The sequence below is a fragment of the Plasmopara halstedii genome (assembly GCF_900000015.1).
Source record: "Plasmopara halstedii genome assembly, contig: Scaffold_3120, whole genome shotgun sequence".
Lineage (NCBI taxonomy): Eukaryota > Oomycota > Peronosporomycetes > Peronosporales > Peronosporaceae > Plasmopara > Plasmopara halstedii.
The window spans coordinates 1489108-1512200 of NW_020190023.1; the positions used below are offsets into that span (position 1 = coordinate 1489108).

The 23093-nt window shown below is 43.9% G+C and overlaps 3 protein-coding genes across 3 annotated transcripts; 1 reads left to right on the forward strand and 2 right to left on the reverse strand.

The window, feature by feature from the left end:
- Positions 1–68: 68 nt before the first annotated feature.
- Positions 69–2279, reverse strand: PHALS_07844 (Predicted hydrolase involved in interstrand cross-link repair; the record flags this gene model as incomplete). Its single annotated transcript, XM_024721383.1, has 6 exons — positions 69–290; positions 364–628; positions 690–790; positions 863–1303; positions 1372–1628; positions 1700–2279. 6 exons carry the CDS (start codon positions 2277–2279, stop codon positions 69–71), a joined length of 1866 nt encoding a protein of 621 aa, XP_024586487.1.
- Positions 2280–2381: 102 nt separating this feature from the next.
- PHALS_07845 (P-loop containing nucleoside triphosphate hydrolase) lies at positions 2382–3839 on the forward strand (the record flags this gene model as incomplete). The annotated part of the gene is made up of 6 exons (XM_024721384.1): positions 2382–2564; positions 2632–2875; positions 2947–3104; positions 3181–3307; positions 3365–3468; positions 3531–3839. The coding sequence occupies 6 exons, from the start codon at positions 2382–2384 to the stop codon at positions 3837–3839; spliced, it is 1125 nt and encodes a 374-aa protein (XP_024586488.1).
- A 221-nt stretch (positions 3840–4060) lies between these two features.
- Positions 4061–4853, reverse strand: PHALS_07846 (er lumen protein retaining receptor; the record flags this gene model as incomplete). Its single annotated transcript, XM_024721385.1, has 3 exons — positions 4061–4097; positions 4173–4698; positions 4763–4853. The coding sequence occupies 3 exons, from the start codon at positions 4851–4853 to the stop codon at positions 4061–4063; spliced, it is 654 nt and encodes a 217-aa protein (XP_024586489.1).
- Between the last annotated feature and the right edge of the window lie 18240 nt (positions 4854–23093).

Genomic DNA, 23093 nt, shown 5'->3' on the forward strand with positions numbered 1-23093 from the left:
CATGGTGCGAATGGATTAGCCTTGTAAAAACAAATTTTGGTAAATTGCAATTATGTCATCTTTTTATGCTACTCTCGAAAATCGAGACACTTAATTTGATGACTACATTTGCCATCAGTATGTGCATCCAGCTTTTCTGTAAACTGATGCTGGTTATCCCATTGCTTCTGTCCATTGAGCTGCTTCTTAATTTGCCTTTGTTCTTTAAACAGCACCGATATATTGTGAAATGCAATCTGACGCAATGTGTTGACTTGATTTGTCGCCTTCCGCTTGCTACTACAGTTCACCTAATACCAGTATTTGACAAATATAAACATGTCATCCATGACAAAGGGTCATCTTAATGGACTTCTCACATACCGTAGGAAAGATAGAGATCGGATTAATGACTTTGACAAAGTCGCTGAGCTCCGAAAAACTTGAATGCTCGCTGTATGGGATGCCATAAACGCAAATCTTGCCGGAAGGGTTAAGGCAACAAGACGACATTGACCGAGGGTTTTTGCTACTAAATGTCCAGCCTGTTGGACGAAAGGCTACAATCCGGTGGAATCGCATGTGATGCTTTGCGAGTAGCACTGTTAGGTTGTCCATGTGAAGATCCTGCATACGAACAACATGTAAGCTAGCATAGCGACAATTAGTCAGGGAAAACCAAACGAAAGCTAAAAGTAAAATCCTCGCACTTGGTTACTGCAGTTTCCGTCGTCAGGAGCTGCATGGATTCTGCTGGCCAGCCAAACGTTTTGATAACTTTAAGCTTTGCTTTCGATACGCACACCTTTTTCTGATACTTGCGCGCAATTTCCATAAACAAGCGCTCTTTACCGATTGTGTACGATCCAAAAAGAAAAAGCACCTTTTCTTGCTTGAAATGCTTGTCCATAATCTCAAAAGCGTGGTTAATTGCAACATGCTGGGTTGGAAACGTATATTTTGGATTGCAGTAGGTAGTGTCGAGATAAACACCGTCTAGACGCCTGAGTCCAACAACTTTGCCATTGTTATCAATAATTTCTTTTCCGGTCGGAATGAAGGGTTGAAGCGGAGAATAGTCAAGCATTTTCTTGTGAAATCGAAAATCGCCAGTGTGCAAATAGGTTTTACCTTCTTTCAGACAAAACAAAATAATTGCCGCACCAGGGCAATGATTGGCGTCCATGAATGTAACTTGCACATCAGCAACAAATACGGTGGTATTTAGTCTAACTGGATGGACATATTTACTTTCAACACCTAACTCTTGTACGATGAGTTTTGCTGTAACTTCGGTGCAATAAATGATGCCGCAATCAAAGTCCTAAAGGTAAGTGAAGACAACAAATGAGCGTAGCACTGTTTAAAAGATGTTATATATATTATACTCACCTTGGTAATACCAGTGTAATGGTCCGAATGAAAGTGCGTCAAAAAGTAAATGCTTGAGTTTTCCGGACACGCATAATTGAAACCGTCCACTATGAATGGCGGGTTTGTACCCTTGATGCACTTGAAGTCGGGATACAAAAGACGTCGTCTTTGGCTAGTTTTTCGTTTGAACTTAAATGGATTAAGACGCTTTCGGGCATTCAAAACTGCAGCGGTTTTTGAGCCTCGCATTAGTTCGTCAAAAACGTTTGATCTCTCTACAAACGTAAAACTTCATTTCAAAATTGCCAGTTCGCACAAAGTAAGATGTAGCAGCGCCCTGACGTACCAAGTTGAGCTACCTGTGCCATTTTTTTATCAGCTGGGGGTCCCAACATGACGTTATACGCATTTACCACCTCCTTTTCTTCTAGTCGGGCTGCCAATGTCTCGGTTTGCTCTACTTCACCCATGTCTTCAGGTCGAACACCAAATTTGCTGCCGCAACGCTTGACATGGCGAATATGACACATTAAATCGATCCCTGACGTATCGAGACCGCAAATTTTGCAAACATTCCCGAGTTCACTTTCACTGTTTATGTCGACCTCATCCACCTGCGCTATTTCAGTCGCTTGCGTTTCGATTTCCTTGTCCATCATTGCTTCTTTGTCACCCACATGTGTTGCGGATGACGCTTCTTGCTTCTGTCCACTGCTCTGATAGCCTTCATCTAATGCTTCGACTGTGTCAAGACAGCGGTTCACGTGCTCTATGCGACGGCGCTCGTCATTATGTGGGAGTTCCTTGCCACACATTGGGCATTCGAAGCTCTTCATTGATATCACATCAAGACATGAGTTCACATGTATCTCTCGCTTTGGAATTGTCCACGAAGCCATGTCTACAGAGCACACTAGGCAACGCATCACTACTAACTTTTTTTGGACTGTGAACCGATTTAACAATGAAGCTACTTGATTGGCTGAGACATGCAATCTCGAAACGCCGTCGCTCAAGTATATCACGACATGGCCATGACCAAGCACCTACTTATTCTGTCAACCGGACAGCATGTGGGCAAAACGACGCTGAGTCTTGGGCTTGTCAAGACTCTACAGGCAAAATTTGAGGGCACGAAAAAGCATGTGGCGTACTGCAAACCCGTGGGACAGCAGCACGTGCCAGTAGGTGGAGATTTGCGCGTGGACAAGGTGTGACGAGTTTTCAAGATCTATGTTGAACAGTTGAAAGTTGACTGTTAAGAATTGGTGAGTGCAGGACGCATTTCTATTCAAGGAGTATTTCGGGCTCGTGCAATCTTACAAGGACATGTCGCCTGTCATTTTTCCTAATGGCTTCACGCGTGACTTTATCGACGGTAAAGTAACATCAAAGCAGCTCATGAACTCGATTCTTGTCGCGCACAAGAATCTGTACAAACAGAGCGACTTTCTTGTCTGCGAAGGAACTGGGCATACGGGCGTAGGGTCCATCTGTGAGCTCAATAATGCACAGGTTGCAGGTAATGCGGGATTCTGCTCAAGATGTCAATGAGTTGAGCCTTTTGATTTATTTTGGAACGTAATATTGCAGCGGAGCTCGGCATTGATGCGATTTGTGTTGCTCTTGGCGGTCTTGGCTCGTCTTTTGACCAGCTGGCCATGAATCGAGAGATGCTGAAGCAAAATAATGTTCGCCTACGTGGCGTGGTCCTGAATAAGGTAAATCCAAGTAAAATGGACATGATAAAGGTGCGGATTACTGATGGCACGTACGCAAGCGAAAGCATAACCAAAGAATGCTTCTCTTGTGCTGCATAATTTGCAGGATTATTATTCACGAGCGCTTAAACGTTGGGATGTCCCACTTATTGGCTGCATTCCTGATTTACGGGATTTGTCATGCCCAACAATGGCAGACTACGCTAAGCTGCTAAAGTCCGATCTCATTGCTGGTACGTCCTCCTGTTTCATACAATGGCATTTACACAGCTCCAATAACTATGTTTTAGGTAGCAATGCCAGTTTACGTTATTTTAATAGCACACGTCTGGCGCTGGCTCCTGTGGACGACAAGAATCTTTTTAAAGCTATTCCCAATCAGCTCGTTATCACGGTGAGATATGTTCAGAATTTTACAAGTGAATCCGTCTCACGCACGCATGTTGGTAATAACAGCATAGCGGCCGTCAGGATGTAATCGATGCCATCATTGGTAATCAAAAAGAATCCACATCTCACGGTAGGAACCTCAAGTCTGGCCTCATTCTTACCGGGTGGAACCCGCCCAGTGCTGAACTTGCTCAACGGCTCGACGCAGACAATATTCCGTGTATATACGTCTCGCCTGATAAGGCAGATAGCTACACCATCACAGCCCGCGTTGCACAATTCACAGCCAAGATTCGTCGGGAAGACGTTGAGCGTATAAACTTGGCGGCGGATCACGTCTCTAAGCACTGTAACTTTAGCATTCTTGGAATCTGATAAATTTGTTTTCTCGACAGGTTAGGCAACTACAGAACGCAAAACTTGTACTGACTTTGATATTTTAAGAATAGTAAGGACTCAATGAACTGCCTAAAATTCATATCTTACGTTTGACGTAGAATTCAAACGACAAACAGAAATTGCACTCAGCAGATCTGCTCAAAACAAAGGTTTATCTCTAACCTAAGAGCCAATTCTTGTCTTACGTAATAAAGCAGTTAAGAGGGCAGCGTCATCTTCTTACCGTAATATTTGCTAAAAACGAAAAATCAAAACACATGTGAACATCAGAATATGACACTGACAAGATATCGGTGAAGGCAGCCGTACCTGCTGGCATAGTAGTAGAAAAAGTCGACGTAGAGCGCCGTCTGCACAATCCCAGCAATAAACATGAGCCAGATGAAGTGGTAGGTCGTCTCTGTAGCAGCACGATAAATCCAGTTGAGTACATAGCAACCTCGATAGGCTCCAAGAAGCACGACATAGTTGCTCGTAAGGTTCTCAACCTCTCCATGGCGCTGCAGCAGAATAAGCTGTGGAATGATGGCGACAGCCTCGAGGTAAATGGAAAAAGTCCACAGAATTTCCGTGACCTCGAATTGTTCATTGAAAATCAACGCCAGCAATGCGCATGGTAGAACAGCAAATTTGAGGTGCAAAAAGGCGTCGTGTGACTTGTCGTACGTGCTGCGGAAAGGTTCCTTAAAGCGAATTACGTAGACGATAGCTCCCGAGAAAAGCAGAAAGAGAAGCTTCATAATCGTGTTGTAAAAGCTCACAAAGTGAAAGAAAAGATCAACATAGCGCGTTATGAACACCAAGAAAAAAAGCTCTTGTGACTTAACCGAGATGCCTGTACCATAGGATGAGAATATTAGCTGTCTGCTGGCATAAAGGGGTAGAGCAAATTTACGCACCATTGGCAGAACGTGAGGCTAGTAGTTTCAGCAGCAACACCAGAAAACTGGCAAGGTGCGCCATATCGCCCACCAAACGGAACAGATTCATGGTGACGATTAAAACCTTTAACGCACTTCTAACTGATCAGTGGGTTGCCCCCTTTCTCGCTGGAGTAACTACAAAGTCACATATGACGTGTCAGTGGTGTCAGATACTTTTAATACATAAGAAATAAAGTGCCGCAGTAAGTGTACGTACACAATACATGTATTAATTACGTTCCCTAAGCGGATGAAGTGTTCCCAAAATGAGTATTTGATACGGCGCAAATTTGCTGCTGTGTAAGGTACAAGAACACACATCCCGCGCCAGGTGTACCCAAAATTCACGTCAATTTGTCAAGGAAGGGACGAACTAGTAAACTATGTCGATTATTTGAGACTTCTCATCGCCGCGATTGATAAGACCCTCTTCCGCAAGCAATGATGGCACCGTCTTCACTGAGGATATCTAGACATTTTGATCTCGCAATCGAGGTTTTCCGCTTCCCCATTCGAGGATACGGTGTGTGCATAAATGTGGAGCTTTACTTGTGTGCCGCGACAACCGGTTTGTAAGTGGACACGATCAAATGTGGCAAGGCAATCAACGTTGCGTTGGCCTGATGTTGCTACACATGAACGCCATCTATCGAGCCTTTTGATAGCTGCAAGGATGCATGCACAACGTAGTTCGTACAGATTCTATTGCAAACAAGTGCTAATCTCTATTTCAACAGACACAAGGAACGGTTGTCAATGGCGATGGATGTCAGCAAATCTGATGAAAAGGAGAGTATCTCTAAATTGCTGGACGTCACCTGTGTACTTGCAGATGTTTTCTGATACTGTACAAATATCTGTGCCTCCATATCTTTCGGTTAGCAATATGAAGGGGTGGGCTGTTAGCAAGTTTGACTAGCTGACCCTTGGATATAACATAAAGTCCCAGTTAGCCGCAAGCTCTTACTATAATATGCTTGCTTCTATTGTATCTCGTTCAGATCAAGGTCAAAATGACTCAGCCCTAAGGAGAGCGCCTTTTTCAAAAAAGACAGTGCTCACAAGCCAAGGTCTTTGGCCGTCAACATCACCGCCTCAAGCATTGTCAAGCCGTCGAAAGTCCTGATAGATTTATGAGCTTTGCGCAATTGCGTACGACGCGCGACTTTTGAACAGCCATTGACAGCACGCGGAGATTTTGAGATTCAAGAACGGATATCGCACCAGTGTGTCATGCAGCGGCGACACTAAAGAGTGTATCGGAGGCTTTTTTGAACCTTTTTGTAAAGTTTAAGTCATATTTCAGCGTGGAACGCTGCTTGTATTCAGACCTGGATTTTAGATTTGATCTCATCATAGGTATGTCATGGCTGGAACACGATGAGCAATGAGCTTACTGGAAGACGAAGTCATTGGATGTCACTCACTTCTCTCCTTACTGAGCTTTAGTGACTGCTAAACCGGATCTGGACATGGGATTGTCCGAAACAGCTAGCATCAATAATGGTAAGTGCCTTTGAAGGAGCTAAAAGGGCAAAAATGGCAGTGAGTCATGGCCTTCAAATGAGACGGAAAAGTAGGGATTGTGGGTCGCGTTTTCCAATGATTAGACATTTAATTTGAGGGGGTCCGAAAATTGGTTCTAAAGGGACGTATAATCGTAATTCTCTGTGTTGCGATTTTTGATGCATCATCCGTGAAGCTGAGTTAGAGCATCTTTAAGCCACAACTTTTCAGCGGAGCCGGTGAGAAGGCGACTGTAAGTGATTGAAAAGACGGGGCCTGGGCGTAATCGCGGATGGTATATACCTGCCATGATGTTGCAATAACCGAGTCAGCACAATCGTGTGATGCGCCCATCTCCTGACGTAATTAAGGGTTAATGGTTTATGACAAAAACGGTAACCCGCTTGCGAATTGAGTGAATGGGGCAGTCAAAGGATATGTAAGTTTCTATACATTACTCCTCCGGTTGAATAACAGATTTACGTTTGCAAATTGCTGCAAGACTCTGAAATCACTGGACTTTCGATGGGGATAAAACTACACTCGGAGATCACCGAGCGAAATAGCCAAGATAGTCATGTTTGATGATCCCGCGATTTCGTTATTCTTTGTTAGGGGGATACACGGGTTGTTAACGAAAAATTTGTCAGACGTTTCGCTCCAAAGGAGTGCAAGATAAATTTGTCTTCAGATGATTACAGTTATGTCACACGTTATAACCCTTTATTGACGTCATAGGCGTCTATTTCGAGTACAGTAAGGCCAAGAGGGTAAATCTCCAATCCGTTGCTGACTCTCTTTGTCAGCAAGTTTGGTGGCTAGTGGCGACTTCTACATGCGATTTATAAGCTGATGCGGCCAGTTTTGCTGTGGTTGCACTGAGATTTATGAAGGACATGCTGCACAAAAGCACCGCTGGTTGCATCTCATTTAAGGCTTTTGACCTATTCAATAGATAGTATGAAATTGTCATCAGAGACATCTCATTTTCGGGGATGGTGGGAATGGCTGGTAACTCCAACAGCTGTCTAATGCATCAGCGACATTCAAATGTCATATGACGTCGCTGTTTGGGTCTATGTAGAGCTCTATTTCGACGACGTATTCGTCCATAGTCGTGAAGAGAATGCAAAGTCAAATTTGGACATTCAAATCAGCCACTTGGGGGCATTGCTTGAGTGCTCATGTTTCGGGGAGCTGTAGCACTGTGAGCAAACAAATCCCGCAAGTATTAAGGCCATTCTGGATTGGCCAGTGGTGCTATATCAAAGTGATTTGACTGATTGGCCTGAAATTACTAACTTCATGCGCAAGTTTAGTGCAAGCTTATTCGCCATAAGAAGACCCTCACGAATGTAGGATGACAGATACCGCTGGACTGCGTAAATCGCGTAAAAATGACAGGCTGTGAGTGAAAGCCACACGAGTGCCTATTCCGGCTCTTTCTAGCCGATTCTATCTTGTCTGTTATGCTTTAACGTTGTCATGGGTTGTGGCTCATTCGAAGCAGGTGTCAAATTCAACGCCGTCATAAGAACGATCTAGTTTGGTTTAAAAAATCATCTTGTCAATCCCAAAGATCACCTGGTTGACTTTAAACCAATCACGATCTTTACAAATTAGAAGGGTTTTGTGCACGGCGAAGTCATTACCACATCTCTTGTGGGGAATAGCACAATGATCTCCTTCTTTACCTAGTAGATTTTTGGCGCAGCTATAATCTGGTCCAGCTTAATGTGGTAGCTAATGCACTTTTACGACACCCAAACGATGGTCTAACATATGTTGTAATGGACTGCCGCGTATTCAAAAGGCTGTGACGAGGTTGCAAATCACTTTCCACAATAGAAACTTCTTAGAGTCCGCAATTACAAATGCGCAGAGGGTAAGGTTTGCGCGCTTCCATCAGGAGGGCATCGATAGCATTCACCGTTACTTAGTGTCTGGTTAGTTCTGCCTCTTTACGAGTACAAATGATTTTTTATAATGCTACTAAGGCTATTGCATAATACGAATTACTAATTTTATGATATATGTCTTTCGTTATCGACAAGTGGTTGGCATCTCACGTATACAACAGATGTAACAAAAATTGCCCGTCTGTGCACACACACTTTCTAGGGAAGGCTGAGGTCGATTGAGACGCCTTACAGTTTGTTTCTCGATTCTAGCTAGCCGTTGACAGTATTATTTTTGGCAATAGGCTTTTTACCTCCCTTACCTGATAAGTACTTCCAGTTTGGGTACAATAGAATGAAAAATGGATATACAGCTATTCAGGGTGTACAGTTGATGTGAGAAACAAAAGGTATATGTGGTCTTCCAAACATGTGTAACAGGACATGATTAATTGCACCAACCCTCGCAAAAGTGGGTTTACCCAAATTTTTAAGGATTCCTTCAACTCTTTTCTAAATTCGTCGTCGGACTTTTCTTCAAACTATTCTACGGGCGTTTGTCAAACTCTTCCATCTTTCTTCAAACTTTTTTTTCAGACGTTTCGTCGGACTTTCTTCGGAATATTCTCAATTTCAGCCATCTTTCTTACGGCTTTTCTTTAAATTTTTTTCATATTCTTCTTCTACTCTTCGTCACACCTTGTCCAGCTTTCAGAGCGACGACCTACGCGCTTGCTCCACATGAGATCTTCGACACCATCGAAATTGGATAGTGTTTCAATACTAATCGGAACGGGCCGATAAAGCGAGGGAAAAGCTTCGAGCTTCACAAGCTTGCGACCTCTTTGTTGATAGGAACAATCGAGTGATCGCGTCTTTCGCTTCAGAAGCGGGATCCGCTGAGCGAAAGCCGTATTCCACACGAAGGTCTAGGATCGACCGTGGATGCGAGCATATGAGAGCCACCCCGTGAGCAGCCTCCAATTGCTGCTCCTATGCCTCGTCGAGGCAATTGGTAATGATACTTCTTCCTTCGGAAGTCGAGAGGTCTGGAAACGGGTACGGTGCCGGCAAGGTTCGAGCAGGGCTAATGTCGCGCCATAGGCGCACCTCACTCTCCTCTTCTTCCCATCATGGGAAAGGAAAATTCGACTTGTAATCGACTTCCTCCAAATCCACGACGAGGAAATTTGTCGCCCGTGGCGGGCGCAGTGTGCGGTGCCCGGTTGCCGAGGGCTTGGGATGTGTTTCCCGTGAAGCCGCGGACGTACTATCCAGAGTTGCACCGCGTACAGGAGACGAAGAAGGGCTCTGCCCGCGGGCGCTCTCGGAACCAGCGAGGCTGGTGTTGTCATAGACACAGATCTTATTGAGTAGTGAATGCGTAAAAAAGGTCCTGGGACGTAAAGGTGTCTTAGACTTAGACACGCGAGCCTCGTACAAGGCGTTAGTAAAATAAGATTTGTGGATATTCACAGTTTTGGGGGTGGAGTGTAACGAAAATACACGTACCCTGGTATAATAGAATGGTCCACACAATTTGTGTGGCTTCACCTTAACAAGAGGTCACTACGTGGCGGGACTACCAGTAGACATGCATTCTAATTAGAATTTACTTTTCAATTTAGAAAAACCCATAGATTAAGATATAGGCGGCTCTGCCGCAAATTAGTTAAAAGAAAACAGCTTGTATTGAACGGAAGAGCGTATATGCCTTGGGCTGAGATTCTGGGTACTCTTGACGATAGCGGATTGCGATCCGCTACACTCATACTGGTCTGGTATAGAACGTAAGGTCGGTGACCTTAACTTAGCTTCCTCTAAGCAGAAAGCTACGGCAGTCATGCTGCATTATCAATATGGTAAGGTGGAAAGCCTCAATTGCGTGGACTTCCCTTGAAGCACTTTCGCGAAGCGACCGTGGTTTACAGCAGAATGCTATCACTCATTCTGTTTGCGTTGCTTGACGCAGTATAGAACTCTACATGACTTGCATCAATATTGCATAAATGCGGGATTGACCCTCGTGTCCGTGACACCGCCGCAAAGTGGCCTCGTATCTGTGCTGAAGGGGTTATTGGTACGTTTTAAATTGCTCTGATATCAATTCGTAGCCAGTATAAGATTTGCAACTCGACAAAATTGCGCATCATGCGTTAAGTGCGCTAGGCCATATGCCAAGAGCCGCATAAAAGTTCAGACTCTTAAGACTGACGGAAAACAGATTAGGCTTATTAAGCGTTATTAAACCTAACTACATATGTCATGTCGCAGTTTAGGTGACTATATATTTCCCGTCAACTTCGTAGCCAGATTGAATTTGAGCTGCGCAGTATCCCGAAGAGAATATTACCATTTTAATTCTACGTGGAGTCATCAAAGTGTACACCAATTCCGCTCTGACAAAAAATTCCAATGTGAAGTACTCTAGGTGTGATGAAGTGATGTGTCGAATATATCCTAGAGCTGACCCATTTTTGTGCTTTGAGATGCAAAATGGTTATGATTCTCAAAGGAAGCTTCTAGCTAATCGGTACAAATAAGTAGCGCAACTTGAAACGGCTTATGTCCGCCTTGTCCATAAGCCGATATGCTTGAAGAGTGTTGGCCGGGGAAGGATCATTTTTCGCCGGGTTGGCTCGATATGAAGGGACACCCGACTCTATATGGAATAAAACGATCTAGCGGCTTCACATCAGTATCTGGTTAATTGGAAAGGATATTCACACCACAAAACTGTGTGGGGTATTGTGGCCCTACTTTTGTAATATCGCGCTGGCGTAGTTGCTCTCACAACTTTGCGCGCTCTATATCATTTCTTCCCACAGTAAGATTCAGGGTTGTGCACCGCAAGGAGCTGTCACATTGCGAGCAAAATTGGCCTTGTTTCAAATTAAAGAGTTGCGCTTTATTTGTACAAACAGACTCATAATCATGCGCATAAATACTCACTTGAAGAAGTTGGGGGAATAAGCATCATTCCTGACGTCAAAACCGTTATTGTATTTTTGCAAATTAATCATTAAGATATGTTTAGCGTATTATGTTCTTCCCTAAAGCTGGTGAGTAGAGCCGCTAAGATGCAACTTCTTCAACCAATTCGCAAGTTAAAATAAGTATTTGACAAACTATAGACAGAGATCAGTCAGTATTAGGGGTACGGTCTTCAAGGAAAGAATGAACTGACCCATTTGCTGTTATCCATGGTGCAGGTGGTATTCTAAAGAAATAGCGACCTGATGTGCCCGAATAGAATTGCTCGCGGAGCGACTTTCCACTGTTAATTCTGACCTGGTTTGAGTAAACGTCCTCTTCAATATACTATGGGGCTTTTTGGTCAGCAAGGCCTCCGGCCCACATACACATTTGGATGCGGACTGGCAGGGCAGACACAATTCATGGCCGTTATTGCTCGTCGGCTTAAGTGACCTATGTCCAGTTGCCTTTTGTCGGATCCTATGGGTATCAAACCAGGTACCTCCCAGTCGTGAGCGATTAAACACTTGAGCCCAGGTTCGGTTCTAGCTCTTGTATGAGCAGACTTTATTAGGTGCAATCGCTGAACAAGAATTTCTCGTGCGGTAGGCACTCGTAGAGTTACAAAAGAGGCAAGATGTGTGTCACTGCAGGTGGACACTATATTTTGGAAGAGGGTGCAAAGGTGTATGTACACAATACGCATCACGAAAAATTTAACTTCTGACCCCAGGATCTAGAGCAAGGCTCAAAAACCAAAAATAAATGCACTTTGATTGGTATCACTATCAAAACTGTTTCTAATGATAGTGTCGGAATTCTTTAGTAGATATTCGCTGAACACGTGCATGTCCAACATTAAAGCTAGATAAAAACGTGTACCAGTTTATCAGCGTGTTTCTGTATTAGTTCCAACTGAACGTTTATGTTTAATTCGCAAATATTATCACTCATGAAATAAATAGGCAAAAGACACTTGTTGGGAGCGTGCGAAAGAATTTTGCACATTTGCAGATTCGGATGTGTAGCTTTGAATCTCATTTGGTGGTGCACGGTACACTTGTTTGATTAACGTATTGACGTTGGGGTCGGAGAGCAATGATCTGAACTTTGTTGCACTGGCAAATTAATGCAATGGTCTCATATTTCACGATACAGATACATCGATAAAGAGTCTGCTATGTTTATACTTGCACTAAAAAGGAGTAGTGGCAATTATCGATAACGCAATTTATCTAGTAATTGATTGAAATTAGAACAAAATTTTGCCACCGCTTGTCCATATCCGCGTTTCCGTCACAGGTTTCTCTCTCATGTACCAGACACATGTGTAATTTGCCAGTGATTGGTGAGACTGTGCTGTATCTAATCAAATGACCAACCTTTGGTTGAACACCTGTTGTGATCCTCATTCGCTTAATTCCAGGGAATGACAGCCAGGGGTCAGTTCTTCTGAAACGGCTCCTCGCCGAAACATATTCAATATTCTACAGTCCTGGCAATGCATTAGTCAGCATGTCAGCTGGTATTTCCGTCAACATCTAGTCTGATTAATTCAAATGCACATAACGGCACTTAGACTTTTAACTTGTTCGACATACTTAGCACTTGTCATGATTAGATCTGACTTGAGTTGCTTCACATTGAGATCGCGGAAAGATATTGTTTACATCATAGTCGTATTCAACGCTCCGTAAATTTGAATAATGGTGAGACACCGTGGTGGATTACCATTGTGGAGTAATGAATGGAAAGTACAGCAATGTAGTGCTGATTCAGCGTGATAAAACTCCGTCACGAAAGATCTGTATGATGCTAGTTTTACGCGTTGGGTAGAACATGATCAATCCATTAGATATGGTGATTTCATGCTTAAGTCATCGATTTAGGGGGTTGCAATTTATTGCAAATTTATCATTAATAACTTATAATGTTAAGTGAGGAAAGTTTTACATCAACTGTGGCTACTTTCGCCGCGTGATTCTGATAATCTATACCGATATTTTTATTATAAACGTCTGGGCTTCTGTTCAACAACGACTCCGAAGCCTTTGTTTGTACTGTAGCTGCAGTTATTCTAAGGCGCAGTATCAAGCGCTATGCTTTTTCACTCAACTCTACAGAACAAGCTTTTGTAGCAAATAATAATGTCGGATCTTTTGAATACAAAACGTCAGACGCAATAAACTCCTCAACACGGTTAATCAAAGCTAGGTCAGATGCGTTCACATATTGACGTACAGCAAAGGAAGGCTTTAAAAGTTTGCTACTCCATCAAATTTCGACGTACTTGGATACCCTATCTGCATACGACATCTTACAGAATCGATAGCTGACAAGCAACGACCTGCAACATTGAGCAAGATTATATATTACAAAACCCTTTATTCTTTCTAATACTTGATGTCCCATACTTAAACCAAAGTGTTTTCGTCGAGTTATAGCTAGTATAAAAACATGTCATATCATTATCTGTCGTTATCCTTTTGCAGCGTAACACCGCACAATTCTCAAGTATATCTATTGCTCTAATAAATGAGTTAAGTAAAGGTTTGTCAGGTTTCAAATCCTCACAGAGACAAAGTGTTGACGAAAGTCCAAAGCTTTTTTGCGGATAGAAACACCTATAAACCACGTGAGTATGTCTGTATGAGAAGCGAATTCTGCATTCCAAAGGCAAATTGACTTGTAAAGTACCTGACGAAACGTACTACAGTAAAGTGGCCAGCTAAATGTGCCACACCCAGCCAGTCTTCGATATGTGACTGACCAATTTTTATCCAATTGATACCAAACGAGTTGATACCCCTTCCGGGTACTAGATCGGCCTACGTGCATAAAAACTAAGAAGTGACTCCAAATTATAGTTTCCTAATTAATATCTAAATCGACTTATCCACAAGAACTAATCCACAAATTTTCAACCAAGCCTCACATTTAGCTCATAAGACAAAACGCTGTCCTGTTTTTAATATACGGCTACGCATATCGAAATCCTCAAACAAAATCGCACAAGTTTCGTGTGATTCAACTCTCCTGATGTGGAGCGCCATTGAAACCTAAGCATGCAGTTAAAAGTTTATAAACATCATATGCCCTTCAAGCGCATCGACCCGGTTCCCGCCACGCGCAGCTTCTTACCATCAGCAATGGTCACCTCGATGTTCGTGTTCACGATCTTATACTCAAAGAGGTCGTTCCGGCACGGCGTCATGTGCGACGTCGCACCACTGTCGACCAGCCAGCTCGGCGATCGATCCTAGCCAACAGCGAGTGCGGTATCGGCCATGACACTGATATTCACTGAGTCTTCTGACTCATTCACCGGGCTTAATTCGCTGACCGCGAATACTGCACAATCGTCACTACCGTCGACCTTGTTCGGACAGTCCCGCTTCATGTGTCCGAACTGGTCAAAACCAAAGCACTTGACCTGGAACCCGCCATTCTTCTTCGCGCCGTTGCTCTTGCGGTTGTTGTTCCTGCCGCGTTTGACAAACTTGCCGCTCTTGCCCCTGCCACCATCCGAAATGACCTTCGACGCACGCTCCGACGTCTCCTTCTTTTCCAGTCGCTCGTACTCCTGAGCAACTTCTCCTTCATATCGATCAGCGTGATATCATTAAAGTTCCTGATTATCGACGAGATCAACTCAAACTCGATGAATAGGCTGCTCAGCAATATAACCAACTGACGGGAATCGTCCATTTGTTCGCCGAGCGATTGGAGACCCACGGTGAGCTCGTCGAATTTGTCAAGTTGCTTCACCATCGTCGCCCCTTCCTTCAACTTGAACTCGTGGAGTCGGCGAGTCTTCATTACACGGTTGTGCATCGTGGTCCGGCTGTAAACCTCCCGCAAAGTTCCCCACGCTTGAATTGCCGAGGTCGTCGAGCGAATCTTTGTTTAGTATTCCAGCAACACGCCCTGGGCGATTAAACCGAGCGCCTTCGTGTCGTTCAGCAGCCACGCCTCTGTCATCTCTGCTTTCGGCTTCACCATCTGCACATGAGCCAACAGTCCCTTCCTCGCCAGCGTCATGCGCATGGCGAATATCCAGTGGAAGTAGTTGTCGCTTCCCTGGAGGACTTCGGTCTTCTTTGTCGACAATGAGGCGGCGTCTTGTAGCTTGATAGTCTTGTGCGGCTGATAACCTGTTGAGTAGTGGAGGGAATTAGCCAGCAGCTACACAATCTACTCCTCCTACTGGTCCGTAGCTAACCATCTGTGCGCTCTTCTTGATCCCTGTGCCTCTGCAGCAGCCGCCCTCGAGCTTCTCCCTGCGAGGCCCCGACAAGATGAATGGTCGCGGGGGGAGTTTTGGCTGTGAACCAATCACATCCAGCACTTACTCCACTATCTTCCAGTCAGATCTTTCTATACGTGAATCGCCGATCCCACTCATCGTTCGTCGAGTCGGTTCCCTATCTTCGCCGAAATCATGCGCATGCCCCACGCGCCCTTTAGACCATTGATCGCCTTCACGTCATCAATCGATGAGTCCTTGGCTCGTCCAGCTCTCATTACGCGGCGCCACTTCAACAGTCGAAGATACATGTGCGATATCAAAGGCTAGTTTGAGTTTGAGCGGTAGGCTGCAAGTTATACCAGCGGCACTCAGTATTACTTGCACGATTGCCACGCCCAATACTGTGATATCCTCGCTATCTTGAAAGCTTGCAAGAAGTATCTTTCGGCTTGAAGAGTGTGCGTAACAAACACAGAGTATTAACTAATAAGCCGTTCTTCGGACACAGAAACAAGATCTCTAGAGGTAACAAGCGCTTAAAACGCACAGACTAGCTAACATTGATTCAAATATATACTACAGAAGTCGTTTTTTTATCTATATATTGCAAGAAGTCAGCAGCCAGCTTGTCCAATAGACCTCTCTTTTGAATGTTGGAGTATTTGCACACTTTAACCGGTAGTCTTTGTGGCTTCTCACAATGATGTGCAAAACCTTTGACTGGCTTTGCGTCAAGATGGTTGCTAAATCTCTTACTTACACAGCGACTGGCGCTAAATTACACCGCTGGTCATTTGGGTATACTCTAATTTCGAAGCTAACAGAATTACCAACCCAAATTTGAAGAGAATTTTTGATACATAAAAAGGAGCTTTGGAAAACAGTAACTTGGATTAGACCTTGGATGTTCTGCGCTAATGAATTGTTTATCTATTAAATCAATTGTTTAAATTAGTAGGAGCCCCAACAAACACAAGCCAGGGAGGAGGGATGCGCCAAAAAAAGATTGATCTGTAGATGATTTGTGATGGCTGCAGACTTTACCACCAAGCACGACTTAGACATCTCGATGCTGGTAAAGACTGTGGCGCCTCTGAAATACGATTGAATGACTTCATACTGTGTGGTACAAAGTTGCAAAACTTTGCACTCACGTTCCGTGCAGGAAGTGATTAATGGGGTAAAGCAAACATGTCACTCTGGTAAACGAGGTACATACTAAATCAGCGGTTGTGTCCACCTTTTACTTTTGTGCAATTATGTACTATTTAAATTTGAGCAAATGTACAAAGTCTTAACTTTGCACCTTTGTGAAAGTGTGAAGAACGCAAAGTACTAAGGAATTGGTCGCAATAACGACTATGGATTTTGCTAGATGGATGTCCACAGAAGACATGGGCTATAAGCTTCACGTCGAGCAGTACAGATACTAAATTACTGCTTCGTTTAATTCATTTTGTACAAGAGAAGAGCACACAAGGTACCTGTAGCTCCTGGTGTTAATATTTCTCTTTAAGGGTTTTTGCTTCTGGGTGGAGGGTCAAGCCTAGCCTACATGCTATTGCTATCGTGGACCTATGCAAGTTGCATGGCAATCTCGTTGGGATTTGTTGATCAAGTCTTACCATATTGTAAAGCCTGTGTGTGCGAGTTAGAGTTTTCAAATGATTGCACGCAAAACATCTGAAAACGCTTAGTTAGCAAAAGTTGCTCGCTGAATGCTTACGGAAATTGGTGGCCTCAGAGCCAGACGCGGCAGTCGCTCGTCTCGTTATATTTGACATCTATGCGCTAATCAAATATTTCTAGGAGCACCACTACCAAGCGTCGGCTAGTTCATATTGCATGGCCGCTTATGCTAACATTTCACGCTCTTTTTGTAGGAATGGGACGACCTCTGCCCCTACAAAAGGTATGTAAGGATTATCATGAATTCGGTCAAACTCCATACGACGCGACAGCGCGCGCAATTACATGCAAGAACTCCACGCGGACGAATGGCACTTACGTGGCATTCCGAACGTGAGAAGCATTAATGTGTTATAGGATCCGACTTTTTGTGTGCTACCGAAATAAATTGTGGGAGTTTATGGGCCTATTCGCGATTTGGGAGTTCTCATCGCCGTGATGGCGGTAAACCTTGATCTGGAACGGTTACCATCCTCATCGAAGGTTTCCGTGTATGGGCTACTTTTCACGTCCATCCTACTTATTTGGAAAATGGGTATGCATCGCATTAAGTGCAGATGCAATTTTAGTACCACGACGGACTGTTAGAGTGCGGGGGGTGGAGGATGTTTGAGTGCGCCAGATGCTATGGATCTTAGTCATGCTGAGATAAAGAGAATAGTATCAAAACTGTTAAAGTGTGCCGTAGTAATTCTGAATGCTATATCTGCGGCAGAATCAAACATTTGCATTCTTGATTAGGTATTACAAAGATTCACTGTCTCTCGCAGAGTTGACTAACAAACCCTTCGCGGAAAAATGTGTCTCAGAGTCGGAGCATACTGAAAAGCAAATGTGTGTTGCGACTTCCCGTGAACACAGAGGAGTCTTAGTCGCAAGTGATACGGACACATCTTAAGGTTTCTATGGATGGGTCATAACCTTTCAGAATTTCAATGTTCTACTGAGTCAGTACACCGTGTGGTGCGCCCACCGGGCAGAGTAGGAAATCTTTTAAGGTAAGTTGTAAAACGATTGTTTTACTTATAAATATGTGCCCAGGGTATTCCGAGGGACTCTAATTCTCTCCGTACTGTCTTCGCACTAAGTTTGAATTAGTAAAAAGGGCATTTCTTTGCGATTTTTTGCAAAGGCTTGAGCAGCAATTATGTCGCGGTTGTTGCAGGAGACTCAGCTGAGCTCATGATTTGTCATGGGTGGTTCCATCAATACAGACACATGCAGAGCACTAGGTGTGACGAGAGGGAGACCATCCTATACAAATTTCTTTTAATCCTTGATATCCTGATGTGGTGACAAAAAAAACACCAGGCGTGTAGCCTGCCTATCGGAGAGTGCATTGTGAGATCGGCAAGCTTTCCGTAAATGCTGAATGGTTCATCCTCGCCAAAATACATTCCTTGAACGATGCTGGTTGTAGAAAACATTCTCCAGCGCATGTTCCAAATCATTCAATTGACGTTCGACCCGGTGCTCTATGATGGCTTGCTCAAGCCGTACCGGGATCCGGCGCAGCCTCACACATCAATGACTCTAAACAGAGATAATTGTGTGAAGTAAATATGGTTTCTTTTGTGCGATTTTCGAAACCACTATGGTAAAAAAGAAACAATATTTTCCATTCGGCGCTGATTTTTCATGAAGATTAACGGGAAGTGAAGAATGGAGTTATAATATGTTGAACTTAGCTTATTTTTCATCGGAAACAGCGATTTTTAAGCGTTGTGCTGCCAAACAGCATGGTAAACTACAACACATTAAGTGCTCCTGGTCTAGCTGATAGTTAATCTTAATCGCTCCCGAAGGACAGTGATATTCCGTTCACTAGAAAACCGTTTATACGCGCTGGCTCGCTAAATCACTTGGACTGATTTACGGACCAGAGATGATTAATCGTCTTGTGATGCGGCTGTCCAGGTCACCTTTTAAGTATGCTCAAACGTTCTTTGAAATATACGTTTGCCTACATTTGTGCAGAGTATGACCAGTTGGATATTTAAATCCAAATCAAACTCTTGTAAGTGCAGCTTAAGTGAATGGCCTTTGAAGAATCTTCTCCAGTATACACAAGTGTGTCTTTAGCTTCGACAAACGTCTCATCTTGAGCTTTTGACTGACGACCTCCCATAGCTTTCTTGGAGACCTGCTAGCCAACTGAAAATTGACAGCATTGTTGTGTGAAACACCACGACAAATTGGAGAGCATGGCCTATGAGTAGATTATGCTAGGAGCTACGCTCTCAGCTGGACTTCAATATAATTTTGCTTGAAGATCCACAAAAGTGAGAGAGTATTGAGCCGTTCTCGACAAATCATTATATCTTCATTGTCAACAAGTTGTTTTACCGAAAGGTACGAGATTACTGATTGTCTAAACCCATGTCGATCTTCCCGAACCGAACTTACGCCTCTGATATGGGCGTCTTGCTTTTGTACAATTTGGCTTACGGTCGCGACTTCGCCACTCGGCACATGACAGTCAATCTTGCTCATATAAAATTGCTGATATTGCCTCGAAGCGTGAACAAACAGATATTAGCAAGTTGATTTAGATCTAAACGCCCCTCCTCCACTTAGACCGGTACCATTTCAAGGAGATGTCAAAGGCTCTCGGGTGATTACCAAATCGATTTTGTAAAGTGGTGTGAAGCCGGGGTCACTGAGTCAAATTCAATGCGTGGGGACAAACCTCGCTCCACCACCTCTATCTCACCTCGTGAAAGCTTCAATGGATATTCTCACAAATAGACTCAAATTTTTCGCCTTTGATTGCGGATAGTCAGCGTTTGACGTAAATATATTCTGCTGCCGAGCACCTTAGATAGTGCCTACCAACTTTACCGTAAAGCGCGGAGGTCGACTTGATTCAATGACAACTGGTAAAATTATTGGCGGGATACCTTGTCGAAGAACTGCTTGGCTGTAATATCATCAATCTCTTAGGTATTGACAGCAGCAAAAAAAGAGAAAATTGCTCAGATGGTACCCAAAAAGTACAAAACCGGTATGATATAACGAATCCATAAAAGATCGGGAATAAAGTCCAGCCTCACGGACTACCAGCAGTCTGTCGGAATTGGCAGGCTTATCAAAGGTCATACCGAATGCGGCGGAATCCGTTGACACGCCACATACGTGCCCACATACGAACACACAACTGTTGTGCCACTAAAAATAGTGATCACAGTGTAGGATTATTAGGTTTATTTATTCGACCTGGCCACTCAAAATGGGTATCTGCACCTCGTAAAGAATTCTGCTTAGAAGTCCATATCATGAAGCCCACGACATGCTGAGTGTCATGTATTTTAGAGCTGCACTAAAATAAGACTTGGAATACGATATAGCAGGGATATGTGCAATGACAAAGTGACATTTGGTTCTCGATTCTCCTCTTCCAAAAGCTTTCAGTGGAGCATGACATGTTGCATCAGTCCCGTACCTGCAATTCTTTGCCGGGTATAACAAGAATAATACGGGTCGCCACATCAATAAATATCGTCACCACTGTGACAAGGAACAACTTTAACATCAGGGCCACGACAAAGCGAGTCCGCCATCAAAAAGGCCAATTAGATTTAGAATTTTACCTTTAAGTGTACACAGCAATATAGGATTATAATTTTGCCACTCTTTGTCAGAGATGTTGTGACGACGTTACAGTGCGCAATAACGCATGATCTGAAACATCACAAACAATCTAGATCCAAGCAGTCACACCCTGAACATGTCGAGGATATACTATATCGCAAATCTTCCTCATTATTTACTCTGCCTGGAGTTAAGTACAGCCTACGACAGAGGCAGCAGCGACAAGAAATGGTCGACCAATTGGGAAGAGCTCGAACTAAACCACACTCGCTTCCTTTTACTGCACTAAACGCGCCATTTTTTACCGTAGACCCGCACCAATTGAAATCTTTTTAAATACGATCAGTGAGCAGTCGGGTATGTCGACACAGTTCTACTATTCTTTTTGTGAATTGTTGGTCAGTCAAGCCACTTCCTCGGATCCCATTGGGACAACTAATTCGCCAAAGAACGACGAGCAGGTGATAAGATTTACCGAGCAGGTAAAGAGCACTTAACAAAGTGCCGTCGACCATGCTGTCTTACAGCATATACTTTTGAGGGATTGGTCGTTAAGCCGGGATTGGCTGTATACAGCTTTTGACAAGCATACACTATTCGCCACTTGCCGCTAGCCTTTCTGACAAACCTTCCGGGTTTAGCTGAGAGATTTACCTTATACAGTCGATCTCGATTCGTGCTCTGCACAAAAACATCTTCCTTCACGACACACAATTTTCTTGAAATGAGGAATCGCCGTGTGATGCAAAACTTGGCCAAGGAATGAGATAGATCTCATGGCGCACTCCCCTAACCTCGGTTACCACGCGCGGAGGGCTCGTGCCACCGCGTCGGAAGTATACTAGGATCCGCAGATGTGCTAAGGATAGCGAACCTTCGGAACTTATTGCACCATATTGATGACCGTTGCTACATTGCAAATGATGCACACATTCCCCAGAAATTATTTTCCCAGTTAGCATTTCTACCGGAAGTTGTGAGAAAAAACGTATATGTGCCAAGACTTCATTGATCACACTGATCGCACTGATCACAAGAGAATGATATTTTTCTCGACATGTATACGCAAAGCTTTACTGCTCCACACCCTTCGCATCTTCGGGGCCTGCCTCTTCTACTCAGAATTACAGTCACACTTCAAGTGATCACCATTTTCTATCTTAACGAGAGGCCTCGGTCCATCACGATTTCTACCTTCCGAAATCTGATTGAGGAACCTAGCAATATCATTGCTATCGTTTTTGGACAACCTCCTGCCATGCACGAAACAAATATTTCAGCATCGTGCTAGAGCGATAAGCGCTTTTGTTATCTGACCGAGGTAAATTTACGACTTGCCAAGCTTCTCAGTTAGATAAAGCCGCGGCACCCACCAGTTGACCCATTGTTCGTGAGATATCTGCTACGCCATACCTGGGATGACATCATGTCCCAAAGCCAGGTCCAGGAAAAGACAATGATTTTCACTTTCAAAATCCTCAAGCTTCACTGAAAGGCTCAACACAACCTTCGGCACATTATTCGGTTTCCTGTCGCAAGACGCACGAATGCCGTATCCATAGTGGCATATTCAACGCCTTTGTGTATTGTCTACTGTTTAAGGCAGTCTCCCTTCTTTCGTGAGTGAACAAAGCTTCGAAAATATAGAGACTTATCGCGGCTATGCAAAGTCCACAACGTTGATTTTAATAATCAACAACATTTTGCTGTTGGACCCCCACCTCTGTTTGAGAAAGTCGCACTCTTTAGACCAGATCTTTTTGATTATATCATTCAACATATTCAATAAAATTATATCATTTCCAGTAGGTTGAGGGGTAGCATACTAGTACTCAACGTTTCTCCGCATGGAGTTTGTGGGCTGCCCTGCCTGGCATGACGTACATTCCAACTGACAGTAAAACTGGTCTGAAGCGCAGGTAATTTCGGCTCATCCAGGTACCTGCGAACGCCGCGGAGCTGCTCAGCAAAAAAAGCACTTTACTCCATCTCAACATGGCTGGGGTTCATTGCACCTTACGCGCCCGTACCGATTTATCCATCCTATCCTCGCGGCAGAAAGTTGTAATTTACATTGATTTTAACGCTCTTCGTTCTTTCTAGAAATGGTAGGTTGGACACAGAAGAAGTCGTCACGAGTTGCACCCGTTCAGAGACCCTCCATGCATACCAGCTTGGAAAGAGGGTAAGATTTCATTTTTGGGCTTAGCTCCTGGATACAGTTCGCCCGTTCCCAGCTCTCTTGACGGGTAGACATGCACTGTGAGCACACCTGTACTACTCGTTAGGTGCTGCGAGGCCCTTGCAAAAGATGACATTTCAAAATGTTCTATGCTGAGAACATTTTAATCAAGATTCTTATCACGTTATTGCCCATTGTCACGCGCATCGTCCAAGC